The sequence below is a fragment of the Schistocerca gregaria genome, chromosome 2, assembly GCF_023897955.1.
Source record: "Schistocerca gregaria isolate iqSchGreg1 chromosome 2, iqSchGreg1.2, whole genome shotgun sequence".
Classification (NCBI taxonomy): domain Eukaryota; kingdom Metazoa; phylum Arthropoda; class Insecta; order Orthoptera; family Acrididae; genus Schistocerca; species Schistocerca gregaria.
This window is the reverse complement of record NC_064921.1, coordinates 1,027,391,860-1,027,407,663: the sequence shown is the minus strand read 5'-3', so window position 1 is coordinate 1,027,407,663 and position 15,804 is coordinate 1,027,391,860. Positions and strand designations below refer to the sequence as shown.

The 15,804-nt window shown below is 47.8% G+C and overlaps 1 protein-coding gene across 1 annotated transcript in view; it reads right to left on the bottom strand.

Annotated features, from left to right (window-relative positions):
• LOC126335546 (leukocyte elastase inhibitor-like) overlaps positions 1–15,804 on the bottom strand; it is a 214,996-nt gene that overhangs the window by 55,497 nt on the left and 143,695 nt on the right. The window contains exon 4 of the mRNA XM_049998934.1: positions 9,879–10,159. Within this exon, the coding sequence (XP_049854891.1) occupies positions 9,879–10,159 (281 nt within the window). The remainder of the gene's footprint in view (positions 1–9,878; positions 10,160–15,804) is intronic.

The window sequence follows — 15,804 nt, the reverse complement described above, 5'->3', positions numbered from 1 at the left end:
GTAAGTCCTCCAAAGCCCTCTTAGACTCTGATTGTAATACTGGATAATTTGTTTGTTTTAAATCGACTCCTGTTTCTTCTTCAACCACATCAGACAAATCTTCCACCACATACAGGCCTGCAGTGTACTCTTTCCACCTATCCGCTCTCTCCTCTACGGTTAACACTGGAATTCCCGTTGCACTCTCAATGTTACCACTCCTGCTTTTAATTTCACCGAGGTTCTTTTGACTTTCCAATGTACTGAGTCAGTCCTTCTGACACTCATTTCCTTTTCGATTTCTTCACATTTTTCATGAAGCCATTTCGTCTTAGCTTCCTTGCACTTCCTATTAATGTCATTGCTCAGCGACTTGTTTCTCTGCATATCTGAATCTTCTTGAACATTTTTGTACTTCCTTCCATCATCGATCACCTGAAGTGTTTCTTCTGTTACCTATGGTTTATTAGCAGTGTGTCCTATGGATACACGTTATGTGCCTTCATTGTACCTGTTTTTCTTTCCAACTTCTGTGATTGCCATTTCTGTAGATGTCCGTTCTTCTTAAACTCTACTGCCTACTGAGCTGTTCCTTATTGCTGTATCTCAGCGTTAGTGTATCTCGTCATTCTTTAGTACTTCCGTATCCCACTTGTTTGCGTATTTATTCTTTCTGATTAGTCTCTTAAAATTTCAGCCCACTCTTCATGACTACTAGATTGTGATCTGAGTCTGTATCTGCTTCTGGGTACGACTTACAGTCCATTCCGGAATCTCTGTCTGAGCATGACGTAATCTAACTGAAATCTTCCTACATCACCTTTTCCACATATACCTCCTCCTCTTGTGATTCTTGAACAGAGTATTCCCTATCACTAACTGACAGTTATTACAGAACACAATCAGTCTTCTTCCTCTCTCATTCGTTGGCCCAAGCTCATATTGTCGTGTAACCTTCTCTTCTATTCCTTCCCCTGCAGCTGCATTGCCCCCCCCCCCCCCCACCCCCGCCCCATCATAATAGATTTTCATCTCCCTTTACATATTGTACTACTCTTTCAGTATCCTTATACTTTCTCTGTCTCTTAAGAGATTTCGTGATTTGTTCCATATTTTTCTTAAAATAAAATGAGCTGCAACCTACAAAAATATCCTACTTCAGGATCTCCCAAGGAATTGGCACTGCCAAACAAAGAGCTCTTCAACCAAGACATTCATCAGCAACATTTTACCCACTTTCTGTGGGCATCAAGGTGTCTCGTACACCTCCTACACCAGACGTAGGAGGTTTCGCTAAGTCAGTCCAAACGAAAAATGCGTAGGTATCTCACAAGTAACAATTATGGGAAGGGGAGAATGTAGTATCAGAGCTTACAGATACGTAACTTGAGATGGCGATATGCTGGTGTTAGCCTCAGATATGGACTCAGCCCCATTGTTTAGCAAGTCAGACGCTACAGCAGTCCCCGTGATCCTAGAGACGCACAGCCACCTAGAATACATTCTCTGGCCCTGCGGAATATTGGCAGGGGATCTTACTAATATGTATTTCGCAACTATAGTACCTGCCAGACCTTGGAATACAATAATTGGCGTTGTCCTCATATGGTGTCTTGATCTGGACCCACTATTCTACGAAGGCGCGACGTATATCTTGCACGAGGGGCGTTTGAAAAGTTCATGCAAAATACGAGAGATGGCACCACCGGCGCGTATCGAGGTCATGTTTAGTTAGTAGTATCTTTGCAAAGAACGCACACCAACTTACAGCCATATTGGTCTATTTCTTTGTGTTTGGCATTCGTGTTAATCAAGGAAATCGAGTGATTGTCAAAAAATGGACGAAAAATAATTTCGTGTGGTGATTAAACATTGCTTTATGAAAAGCAAAACGCCTCAGCACAGTAAAGAGAAGCTTGATAAACATTACAATGACTCTGTACCTTCGATTAAAACAGTTTATAAGCAGTTTTAAAGTTTTCGGAGTGGCCATATGGGCACAAGTGATGCTGAAAGTTCTGGACGCCCTGTGGAGGTTACGACTCCAAAAAATGGTTCATATGGCTCTGAGCACTATGGGGCTTAACTTCTAAGGTCATCAGTTTCATAGAACTTAAAACTACTTAAACCTAACTAATCCTAGGATATCACACACATCCATGCCCGAGGTAGGATTCGAGCCCGCGACCGTAGCGATCGCGCGATCCCAAACTTTAGCGCTTACAACCGCTCGGCCACTCGGGCCGGTTGGTTATGACTCCAGAAATAATGGATAAAATCCATGATATGGTGATGGATGACAGAAGAGTTAAGGATCGTGAGATTGATAGTGCTGTGTGCATCTCATCGTGTGAAGTGTTGCAAGGATGGTTTGCAGCTGTTCAGGAAGAATCCACAAGAGTTTAAGCATCGTTTCGTCACTGTTGATGAAACACGGGTTTATTAATATACTCCTGAGACAAAACAGCAATCTAAACAATGGGTTACTGCGGCGATTGGACCGCAAAAAATCCTTTTCCATCACGACAATCCAATAGGACACTAACTCATTTCACATTCCCTCTGTTCTCCAGACTTGGCTCTCTCGGACTACTATTTGTTACCCAATTTAAAGAAATGGCTGGCGGGACAAAGATTTTATTTGAACGAGGAGGTGATTGCAGCAACTAAAAGCTATTTTGCAGACTTGGGAAATTCCTATTATTCGGAAGGGATCAACAAATGACAACAGCGTTGGACGAAGTATTGTTGTTGTTGTTGTTGTGGTCTTCAGTCCAGAGACTGGTTTGATGCAGCTCTCAATGCTACTCTATCCTGTGGAAGCTTCTTCATCTCCCAGTACCTACTGGAACCTACATCCTTCTGAATCTGCTTAGTGTATTCATCTCTTGGTCTCCCTCTACTAGCGGGCCGCGGTGGTCTAGCGGTTCTAAGCGCTCAGCCAAGAACCGCGCGACTGCTGTGGTCGCAGGTTCGAATCCTGCCTCGGGCATGGATGTGTGTGATGTCCTTAAGTTAGTTAGGTTTAAGTAGTTCTAAGTTCTAGGGGACTTATGACCACAGATGTTGAGTCCCATAGTGCTCAGAGCCATTTTAGCCTCCCTCTACTATTTTTACGCTCCACGCTGGCCTCTTGTACTAAATTGGTGATCCATTGATGCCTCAGAACATGTCCTACCAACCGATCCTTTCTTCTGATCAAGTTGTGCCACAAACTCCTCTTCTCTCCAATTCTGTTCAATACCTCCTTTTTAGTTATGTGATCTACTCGTCTAATCTTGAGCAACCTTGTGTAGTACCACATTTCGAAAGCTTCTATTCTCTTCTTGTACAAACTATTTATCGTCCATGTTTCACTTCCATACATAGTTTTGCTCCATGCAAATACTTTCAGAAACGACTTCCTGACACCTAAAACAATAGTCGATGTTCCCCCAGGGGCTCAGCATTCACTTGCTGAGTACGGGCTTGGCGACCCCGGGGTCCTGAGCTGGGGACTGGTCTGCGCCGCCAGTGTGCTGTCACCGTAACCCCCGGACATGCTTCAGCGACCACCGTACGGCGCGGCGGTTAAATGTTTTGTGCTGCGAGGAATGGTAATCTTGGCTTGACCGCCTGGATTGGGAGGAAGGCCAACCTCTATAAAAAAACCTCAATCTTTCGGTGTGCTCCGCGCCTAGAAGATGCATGGCTGTTGGGGTGGAACAGTCGCAAGCGGGCAACCTCTGGGGCACCTGCCGCACCCCAGTTGTAAAAGGCTTCCTCAGGCATTCGGGGCTCTGTCTGAGCGGACCTTTAGTTCCCTAGCTGCTCGTGGGACCGCAATGGACCCTTCGACCTCTACGTTTCCCCCTACCAGTGGCTTGGGTGGGCCGCTGGTAGGAAAACACACCCAATCGAAAAAGCGGCTACGCGCTGCGAGTCCTCCAGCGCCTGGTGTTGCTAGAGATTTAACAGAATGTAGTAACGGAGCACATGCTGATAATCAGAATGTGTTTTTGATTATTAAAAGGAAGGAGGGTAGCTTTGAGAGGGTTTCTCCCTTTTACATCCACAAGGGTCTTGAGGGAATTTCAGGAACACTGAAATCTGTAAAGCGACTGCGCAATGGGACTCTGTTAGTTGAGACTTCTAGTTCCCGTCAAGTCGCTGCCCTTCGGAAAGCAACCTGTCTAGGATAGTAAGCTATCGAGACCGAGCTCCACCTCACTTTGAATTATAGTAAGAGTGTTGTGACGTGTAGGGACTTGGTGGATATCCCCATAGACGAGTTAAAATCTGAGTGGGCTGACGAAGGTATTGTTGACGTGCAGCATATTATGAAACGAGTCGATGGGGACCTCGTCAAATCTGACTCGTTTATTCTCACGTTCAGTTGCCCGAGACTCCCAGAGCATGTTAAAGCGGGGTTCTTACGTTTGCCAGTACGGCCATATTTCCCCAACACAATGCGCTGTTTTAAATGTCAGCGCTTTGGACATACTACGTTGGAGTGCAATGGGATAGCCACTTGTGGTAAATGTGGTCAGCCTGCCCATGACGGAGCCGATTGTTCATAGCCTGTGAAGTGCGTGAATTGCTCTGGCAGTTACCCTGTCTGGAGCCGGATCTGCCCCATCTATCTCGAAGAACGGAAGGTACAGGAGATTAAAACATCTAAGCGCATCCCCTATGGTGAGGCCAAGAAGCTCTTTAAGGCCGTGCAACCTCCTGTGTTTTCAACATCTTTCGCTTCCACTCTCAAAAAACCGGTACAACTGGCCACTGTTGCTACGCAAACGGAGGTTGCTACTGTTAGCACTAATACCTGCGCTTGCCAGTGCACTTGTGCTGCTGCGGTTGTTTTGCAACCTGCGGCTCTTCCCGCTACGTCCGACAAGGCCATGGTTGATGACGTTGGGGTACTTCCTGCCTCTCGCCATATGGCGCCTTCTGCCCAGGCGAGTACAGCTCCAACTGTTGACAAGGCTCTGCATTCTAAGCCCCCCAAGACAAAGCCTCAGAAGGTGAAGGTTTTGCCACCTGAGGAGACTAGTCAGCGTCAGTCCGATGATGAGGCCATCGTACTGTCTGACATCTCCCGTGGGTCGTCATCGGAGCTTATGGACATAGATGTCAACCGGGGGCGATCTTCTCGCCCCAGAAATAAATCTCCGGCCAGTACGGGCTCACCTCCAAAGCACAGAGGCAGCGTGAAAGTTCAGCCACCCTGATCACTGGCTCCCATATTACAGTGGAACCTGAATGGGTTCAGGACGCGTGTTGCCGAATTACAGCTCCTTATACGAGAGTGCCCCTTGTGCTTATGTCTGCAAGAGACACATTTTCGGGCCACTGATGCTCCTTCTTTACGGGGCTATACCGTATATCGAAAAGATGATCTGACGGGGGAAAAGGCAAAGGGTGGTGTTGCGGTTTTTGTCCGTGACATGCACCCCTCATCTGAGCTCCCTCTCGTCACCGACTTGCAAGCAGTTGCAGTTGACATTCTTGTGGGTCGGAGGCTCACAGTATGTTCAGTTTATTTACCGCCTCAGGATGCGATAGACTCTGAGGCTCTCACGGACCTTATTAGCCAACTCCCCCGCCCATTTCTTCTTCTGGGGGACTTCAACGCTCATAATGTCTTATGGGGCTCTCCGACTACTTGCCCCAGGGGTCGCATTCTGGAAAGCCTCATGATGTCTGAATAACTGTGCATCCTCAACTCTGGTGCTCCCACTCATTTCTGTACTGCTTCCGGGTCGTCATCGGCTGTTGACCTTTCCTTTTGCTCTCCAGCACTCGCGGATTCTGCTCTGTGGGAGGCTGCTGCTGATCTCCATTCTAGTGACCACTTCCCCCTTTGGATTTGCCTCCTGGATGAGGCTGTGGCATTACCAGTGCCGCCCCGGTGGCACCTCTGCAGAGCTGACTGGAGACCATGTTGCAGCCGTGATCTCCCATGCTGCTGAATTGTCAATCCCACGGTCATCCGGTCTTCCCAAGAGGCGTCCTGTCCCTTGGTGGACCACTGAGTGCAGCTCAGCCATCCGAGCCCGCCGTGCAGCTCTGCGCCGCTTCAAGTGCCGTCCCTCAGCTGACAATCTTGCGGCCTTTCAGGTGGCAAGGGCCAGAGCGCGGCGAGTGATTAAAGAGAGCAAACGACGGTCATGGCAATCGTTCTTGAACTCCATCTCTCGCTCCACTAGTTCTACGAAAGTATCGGAAACCATCAGGAGGATTTCCGGGAAACAGCCAGCTACCTGTCACGGCATTGCTGCATCAGGGATGTCTCCTCACGGTGTCGACAGACATTGCCCAGACACTGGCCATGCATTTTGCGGACTCTACCGCCACTATTAACTGCGATCCAGATTTCTGTCGCTACCGCACTGCCATCGAGAGGGGTCACTTGGACTTCCGGTCTCTAAATTCTGAACCCTATAACTGCCCCTTCACGATGTGGGAACTGGATTCTGCGCTGTCTGTGGCTCATGATACTGCGCCTGGTCATGATCAAATCCGGTACAGCATGCTGCGGTACTTGTTGCTGCCATCCAAGGAAGTTCTCCTGAACTGTTTCAATATGATATGGTTATCCGGTACGTACCTTGACTAGTGGAGGGAGGCGATTTTGATTCCCCTCCTCAAACCAGGAAAGGACCGCACGCATCCCAGTAGTTATCGGAGTATTGCTTTGACGAGCTGTGTTGGGAAGACGTTGGAACGCATGGTCAACCGCCGCCTGGTTTGGTTGCTCGAGACCAGGCAGCTCCTTAGCCCCTCTCAGTATGGCTTTCGGAGATGTCGTTCCACTATAGACAACTTGACCCTGCTTGAGGCCGCCATCCAGCAGGCCTTCCTACGTAACCAGCATTGTCTAAGGGTCTTCCTGGACATTAATAAGGCGTATGTCACTACTTGGCGCCGTCTTATCCTCAATCAACTCCATGAGTGGGGCTTTCGTGGCCGTCTCCCCATCTTCATTCGGTCCTTTCTTTCTCACCGCCTCTTTCGGTATCGGGTTGGTAATGTGCTATCTGATTTGTACGTGCAGGAGAATGGTGTTCCTCAGGGCAGCGTTTTAAGTGCCACCCTCTTTGCCATCGCTATTAACAGTATCACGTCCACTATCCGGAGTCCTGCCCAATGCTCCTTGTTTGTGGACGAATTTGCTGTTTTCTGTTCTTCCTCCAGTCTTGTCTCTGCTAGTCGGCAGTTGCAGCTTACGATAAAGCGCTTAGAGGAATGGACTGCAAAGACGGGTTTTACCTTTTCTGCAGACAAATCTGTGTGTGTTCATTTTAATCGTTCTCGGCGTCCTTTTACCTCCCCTGAATTGCGTCTGAGGGACACCGTTCTTCCTTTTCGAGACACTGTGAGGGTCCTGGGCCTCAATTTTGATTCCAAGTTGTCGTGGTTGCCTCACCTTAAAGACCTCAAGGTGCGGGCCCTGAAGGCACTGAATATTTTGAAGTGTCTGAGCCATCGGTCCTGGGGAGCAGATCGGGCGCGTCTGCTGCAGTTTTGTAGGGCTTTCGTCCGATCGCGTCTTGACTATGCTAGCACCGTGTATGGGTCAGCAAGGCCTTCGTATCTGAAGATCCTTGACGCAGTACACCATGAGGGTATCAGGCTGGCCACTGGTGCCTTTCGTACCAGTCCCATCCCCAGCCTGTGTGCTGAGGCAGGGGAACCGCCTCTCGCCATCCGGCGGAAACTCCTCATGGTGCGACGGGAGTGTCATTTCCTTGCCTGTCCTACCTCCCCTGCGTACCCTACCGTTGCCCGACCGCCTATGGAACGTCTCTTTTCCAGTCGTCCCAGGGCAACGAGACCATTGGGGATTCGTGCCAAGTGGAGCGTGTGGCCCCCCAACGACAAGGTTACTCGCCTGCTTCCCTGGTTGCTTCAGAGGCCCAGCATCCTTCTAGACTTGTCGGAGAACCGGAGGAACTGCACTCCAGAGTTTGTTTTTACCTCCTTATTTTACGATATTTTAAACCAGCATCCGGACCATGTACCTGAATTCACAGATGGCTCTAAACAGGGGGACTCTGTTGATTGTGCTGTTGTTTTCCCTGATCGAGTCGTCAAGTTACAGCTTCCTGCGGCGTTTACCATCCTTTATGCCGAATTGTTTGATAACTTGAGGGCATTGGCGCAGATGAGATGTGTTCCCAGTATTAAGTTCCTCATCTGTTCTGACTCCCTGAGTGCCCTTCAGACCATGCAACACTTGAACCCAGCGGATACGGTCGTCCAGAACATCCATGATGCCCTACTCCACCTGCAACGGCAGGGGAAGGAGGTTTCTTTCTGCTGGGTGCCGGGGCACGTGGATATTAGGGGAAACGAACTGGCGGATGTGGCTGCCAAAGATGCATGTTCCCTCCCTCACGTTGTTGAATGTGCCGTCCCCCTCCATGCTGCAACCTCCCTTTTGCGTTTTCGTGTTATGCATCAATGTGAAGAGGAGTGGCTGGCAGTTTCTGACAATAAGCTGCGTCTGGTAAAGGCCACTACGCGACCATGGCGTACGTCCAACCAGTCATACAGGCGGGATGAGGTTCTCCTCACTCGCCTCCGCATCGGGCACAGTCCCTTAACGCACGGTTTTTTACTCCGGCGGGAGGACCCCCCAATTTGCAGTGCTTGTGGCGTCCAGATTACTGTCCCTCACATTTTACTTGACTGTCTTTTATTCTCTGACCAGAGGGCGGTGGTTTCTTTGCCACCGGATTTGCCCTCCATTTTGCAAGACAACGCAACGACTGTGGTTAAGGTCTTACGGTTTTGTGTCCTGTCCAATTTATTGCCTCGCATTTTAGGGAGAGGGTTTTAATGTGCTGCTGGGTAACTGGCTCACCCAGGTTTTAGGTAAGAGGTCCGCCAGTCACAATTACCTCCTTGTTTCCCATCTGTTTCTGTTCTCTTTTCCTTATGTTTCCTTTTTTAGTGTGTTCCTTCTGCTCTTGTTTTGCCCCTGTATGTGAGGATTTGGAACTGCGTCAGGTCTGCGTCTTTTAGCCGTTCTCCTTGATCGCTGTTCGTCTTCGTCCCTTCACTGCATGTATTTCTGTTTTTATGTGCTTGGGCGCTGATGACCACGCTGTTTAGCGCCCGTAAACCTCAAACACACACACACACAATAGTCGATGATAAAAAATTTCTCTTCTTCAGAAACGCTTTCCTTGCCATTGCCAGTCTACATTTTATATCCTCTCTACTTCGACCATCATCAGTTATTTTGCTCCCCAAATAGCAAAACTCCTTTACTACTTTAAGTGCCTCATTTCCTAATCTAATTCCCTCAGAATCACCCGACTTAATTCGACTGCATTCCATTATTCTCGTTTTGCTTCTGTTGATGTTCATCTTATACCCTGCTTTCAAGACACTGTCCATTCCGTTCAACTGTTCTTCCACGTCCTTTGCTGTCTCTGACAGAATTACAATGTCATCGGCGAACCTCAAAGTTTTTATTTCTTCTCCATGGATTTTAATACCTAATCCGAACTTTTCTTTTGTTTCCTTTACTGCTTGCCCAATATACAGATTGAATAGCATCGGGGAGAGGCTACAAACCTGTCTCACTCCGTTCCCAACCACTGCTTCCCTTTCATGTCCCTCGACTCTTATAAGTGCTATTTCCTCTCTGTACAAATTGTAAATAGCCTTTCTCTCCCTGTATAAGTCTAAAATGAGAGTACGTCGAAAAATAAAAAAGGTTTACCGCAAACACGTAAGTAGTTTTTATTTTTGCACGTACTTTTCAAACACCCCTCGTATGAGTGCTTAGTGTCCGTAATAAATCCATTACTCGCTGCCGGTTCTTCTAAAAAGAGGCACGGTAGGTCAGAGACGCTCTGTGAAAGAACTTTATGCAGCAGAGAATTCGGCGGAGTCGAACTTACTTGCCGTCGGCAACGAGCCCGGAGAGGTCGGCCTGGAGGGGGTCGAACAGTCTGCGGAGGCCGGCGGCCCGCAGCGGCTGCTTGAGGCTGTAGCTGACCTCCAGCGAGAAGCGCGGCAGCATGAAGATGACGTCGTCGCGCTCCCTGGCGGACGCCAGCAGCTGCAGCAGCGACGCCGGCGTCAGCGCTGCCCCCAGGCGACGAGCCCCTGCTTCGCCCTCGTCCTCCGGCAGCAGCACGAACATGGCGAACTCGCCGCCCTTGTAGGGCAGCCCCAGCACCTGCAAGAGCCCGGCGTTAGGCGTCAGGGGCGGCGCTCCACTCCTGCCTGCCATACCTCCGAATGTTGGCCACGTGGGGTGCAACGGTTGACGTGACTCAGTATGGACCACAGGGGACCGCTTTGGAACACTGGGGAGGCTCATACATATAATGTGAGACATAGATATCCGTATAAATTGGCGGCATGAAGGGTATCTGGCCACCCCTTAAACATTAACATGCCAAATCCGATTAATGATGGCTGACACTGTGTAACTGCGGGACAAGGCTCAAGCGATAGATAGATAGAATAGATATCCGTACGAATTATGAAGATTGATGGCCCTATATGCCCTACATCTCCTTCTAAACGACTGGACCGATTTCAGCCAAACTTCGTACACACCCCATTAACTGTCTGGAGTGAATTACTCTCGGGATAACAACCCCCCACTTTCTGAAAGGGCGGGTGTGGGAGTGAAAGAACAGTGTAGACCACTAGGCGAGAATACCCATACTTTAATGATCCAGCACTTAAGAACAAGAGCTCTTACAGCTTTGGAACAAACTTTAATCATAACTGCGAACCTTTACGAAACCTTTTCTCGCTAACGAATAAAGAAAAAAAGTTGAACGCGTAGGAACCTACTGGCCATTAAAATTACTTCACCACGAAGATGACGCTCTACAGACGCGGAATTTAACCGACAGGAAGAAGATGCTGTGATATGCAAATGATTAGCTTTTCAGAGTATTCACACAAGGTTGCCGCCGATGGCGACACGTAAAACGTGCTGATATCAGGAAAGTTTCAAACCGAATTCTCATACACAATGAGCAGTTGACCGGCATTGCCTGGTGAAACATTGTTGTGATGCTTCGTGTAAGGAGGAGAAATGCGTACCGTCACGTTTCCGACTTTGATAAACTTCGCGATTGCGATTTATCGTATCGTCACGTTGCTTCTCGCGTTGGTCGAGATCCCATGACTGTTAGCAGAATATGGAATCGGTGGGTTCAGGAGGCTAATACGGAAAGCCATGCTGGATCCCAACGGCCTCGTATCACTAGCAGTAGAGATGACAGGCATCTCATCCGCGTTGCTATAACGGATAGTGGAGCCACGTCTCGATCCCTGAGTCAACAGATGGGGATGTTTCCAAGTCAACAACTATCTGCACGAACAGTTCGACGACGTTTGCAGCAGCATGGACTATCAGCTCGTATGAATCCAGGTTCTGTTTACAGCATCACGATGGTTGAATCCATGTTTGTCGACATCGTAGTTAACGCGTTTTGGAAGCGTGTATTCGTCATCGCCATACTTGCGTATCACCCGGTGTGATGGTACGGGGTGCCATTGGTTACACGTCTCGGTCATCTGTTGTTCGCATTGACGGCACTTTAGACAGTGGACGTTACATATCAGATATGGTACTACTGCTGACTATACCCTTCATTCTATCCCTGCGAAACCCTACATTTCAGCAGGATAATGCACGACCGCATGTTGCAGGTCCCGTACAGGCCTTTCTGCATACAGAAAATGTTAGACTGCTGCCCTGGCCAGCACATTCTCCAGATCTCTCACCAATCGAAAACGTCTCTTCAATAGTGTCCTAGCAAATGGCTCGTCACTATACGCCAGTCACTACTCTTGATGAACTGTGGGATCGTGTTGAAGCTGCATGGGCAGCTGTAGCTGTACACGGCATTCAAGCTATGTTTGATTCAATGTCCAGGCTTATCAGTGCCGTTATTACGGCCAGAGTTGGTTGTTCTGGGTACTGACTTCTCAGTATCTATGCACCCAAAATGAGTGAAAATGTAATCACATGTCAGTTCTAGTATAATATATTTGTCCAATGAATATCATCTGCATTTCGTCTTGGTGTACCAATTTTAATGGCCAGTAGTGTACATCATCGCCGTTCATATTATAAAACTTCCACATGAAGTATGATTTTTAATTTATTACTTCTTTTCTACTAACTGTATTCGTGACACATTTTACAGGAATTATTCACATATACCATTGAATAAACCAGAATAATCATGTCGGTGAACGACTGTTAGTTCAGAAAATACGACGGCATAAACATTGAAATGGGTGGAAGACTACTGCATGGCAGATTACTACTTTTTTAACACTAACTGTATTCACAACACATTTCGCAGACAGTAGGCATATATACAATAGGATGTACCTGCAAAATTATATCATTGTACGGCAAGTACTTAAGGAGATACAACGTTATAAACTCTGAGCTCCGTGAAAACTAAATTACTGTGCAAAATTCGCTAAACATCGGCCTACAAGCTACCTTTGTGAAACATGTGTGAAATACATGTGACATGTGCATATATAGGCAAAGGCACAGGTAGAAACCTCATTCTAACACTGTGTCACGACTTCAGTCAAATTTGGTACAAATATTATATGCGCTCTGGAAAGAAATAATATAGGGGTGAATGTGACTACGTTGACAGAGAAAGGTGATGGGCCGACAGCAAGGAGAAAGGAGGAGATAAGCACAGGTAGGAGGAGGGTGAGATTAACAGAGATAGAGCAGGGAAAAATGGACAGACGCAGGGGAGATGAGGAGATGGACAGAAAAAGGAAAGAGGACATGGACAGAGACTGTAGGAGGATGAGATAGGCAGAGAAATGAGAGAAGAGGAGATGAAGAGGAGGAGTAAATGGACTAAATATGGAGATGAGGAGACAGACAGACATAGGGAACAGTAGGAGATGGACACAGAAAGGAGAGGCGAGGAGAGGGGAGGAGGAGATGTATATAGGGAGGAGGAGGAGGAGGCGAACGTTGACAAGGAGATGGGAGGAGGAGATGGAATTACCGTGGTGGGGGGGGGGGGGGTTGAGGGGAAGATATGGACAGACTGGGAAGGTGTTGATGGACAGAGGGGGGAATAGGAGCAGATTGGCCGGGCGGGGGGGGGGGGTGGGGGGGGGGAGGATAAGGACAGAGAGAAGGGCAGGTCAAGATGGATAAATAGTGGGAAGTGAAGGAGGCGGACAGAGAGAGGGTTTGGTGGAGATGAATAGGAAGCCAGGGAAGGAGGACAAAAGCTAATACATGATTGGAATAAATACATCCGCCGGCAATTCTGGGTACTCAGCTAGTTTTAAGTATAAAGGAGTTGGACAAACACATGGAATCACGGCGAGAAATGCACGCTCAAACGTAAATGAAGATGCTAGCGAACTCTTTACGATGCGCTGCTGTATTTACCCATGATCGGCACCTGTGCTACGTTCTCCTTACGTTGCAAGTATTAATGATGGTCGTAACAGAGTTCTGTGTAGTCGTGCGTGCATTACATCGGAGTTAAGTGAAGTCGAACTTGGGCAAACTGCTGGAGCTCGTGCCGTGGTTACTTCGGTATAAAAGGTAGCCGATGTGTTCAATGTTTCAAGAGGCACATACAGGGAAAGTGAAAAAACATCATCCGGTGAGTCGCAACACGGACGAGAGTGAGTGTTGAGTGATCATGACGGACTGACATTGAAAAGGATTGTGACAAAAAAACAAGAAGACGACGGTTACAAAGATCACTACAGAACTTGATGTCGCACTCGTGACGCCTGTCAGCACCGGAAACATTATCTAGGGAACTCCATAACGTGGGAATTGCCGGGCGAGCTGGAATTAAAAGCCACACGTTAGTGATGCAAACGCCCTTAACGGGAAGACGTGGTGCCGAAGCGATACAATCTGGACAGTGGACCAATGGAAGTAACCACTTGGTCGGATGAGTCTTCTTCTGCATTGTTTCCGACCTCTGGCAGAGATTACGTCTCAAGAGTGAAACACGCTGGGGGATGAATGAAGGTTCGGGGAGCCATATCGTGGTATTCAATGGACCCGTGGATACCCCCAATGTCGAATTACTGCTAAGGATTATGCGCCCATTTCCACCAATGAGGTCCGTACTATGGTAAAATGTTTGTTCCCCAGTGGTGGTGATGTGTTCCAAAACGAGACTGCCTCTGTTCAGGCGGCTCTCGTTGTCGAGGACTATTTTGTGAGCACGAGGATGAACTGTCGAAGTCCTTCAGCCACCACTGTGTCTTCGTGGTCTGCTTTGGAGAGAAGGTTATGTGACCGCCATCCACCTCCAACATAGTTGTCTGAACTTGTCAATATTTTGTAATCAGCATGGTATAAGATTTCCCTAAAGAACATACCTGAATTCAGAGATGACTAAAAGTTGTTGCCAACGGATTTCCTATAGAATAGGCATCAACTGTGTTTTCGGTGTTTACATTTTTTTTCACTGCCCATGATGATACCGCTTTTCAGAAACTCATCTCGCTGTGTGAAAATTACAATTATCTCTCTCCCACACACTGGACTCACATTTTGGAGGATGATGGTTCAAATCCTCTTCAGTCTATCCAGAGGTAGGATTTTCGTAAGTTCCCTAAACCGCTTTAGGCAAACGGCGCGCTGATTCCTTTGAAAGGGCATGGCTCATTTCTTCCCCCTACCCTGCCTAATCCGAGTTTGTGCTCCGTCTCTAAGGGACCTCGTGGTCGACGATATCTTAAACTCTAATTTTCGTTCCTCTCCCGGACACTCGAGAGTAGCAACAAACAAAAAATAAGAAAGGCTCTTTTCCCAGTGTTCGTCAGAAAATCCCAGGTCACACCAGTCTACAAGAGGGGAAGAAAAATCCACATAAACTACCATCCACTATCTTTGATACTGTAAGATGCGAAAGCGTTGCCGAACGCTCGCTTGTTTGACAACTGAGGCCTGACTCAGGAGACGGGGGAGCTTACTCAGTGGTGGGAAGACAGCGTGCTGCAGCACACGATTACTGAGAGACTGCCGTTGGCGACATTTGCCGCTCACGACCGCGGCTATGAGGGAGCAGCAAGTGAGCTGCAAGGTTGTCGCTTGTGGTTTGTCCTGTCGAGTGGTCGTTTCAAGGCGTGAGGAGGCCGATATCGTGCAAAGTATTCTTCTCCTTCCTCTCAGCGATCACAGGATCTGCAGACCACGTGCTTCCACCACCGTCTCTCCACTCTGCGGAAATTCCCAATGCTGCGGTGTCCTTCCCTGTGTCATCTTTCCACCTCGTACGAGGCCGGCCCAATGGTCGTGTTGGCTGGAGAGTTGCTTCAGATGCTTTTTCGGTGATTCTGTTGTTTCCCATCCTAGCCACATGTCCGGCGCACTGCAGCCTCCTACTTTCTAATTTCTGGCTGATAGTGGGTTGCTTCATTAGCTGACAAATTTCATTTTTCTTTAGGATACACCATTCTCCAACAAGGGGCCCAGGTTTTTCTCATTACTTTTCTTTCAAAAACATTCAGTTTTTCTCCTTCATTCTTTGTAATTGTCCAGCTTTCTGAACCGTACAGTTCTATAGGGCAGATGATAGTGTTGTATATCTTCATCTTTGTGGTGATTGACAAAGCTTTACTTTTGAGTGGGTTGCTTAGTGAGTACAGACATCTTGAACCTGAGGCTATTCTTTCTTTTACATCCATTGTTATGATATTTTGATTGTTGAAACGTGATCAAAGGTATTTAAACTGAAGAACTTTCCTGAATTTAGAATGTTGGTCAATCTCAAAGTAAGGTTTTGGGTTTATGACTGGACCTATTTCCATATTGAGTGACACACAGATTAC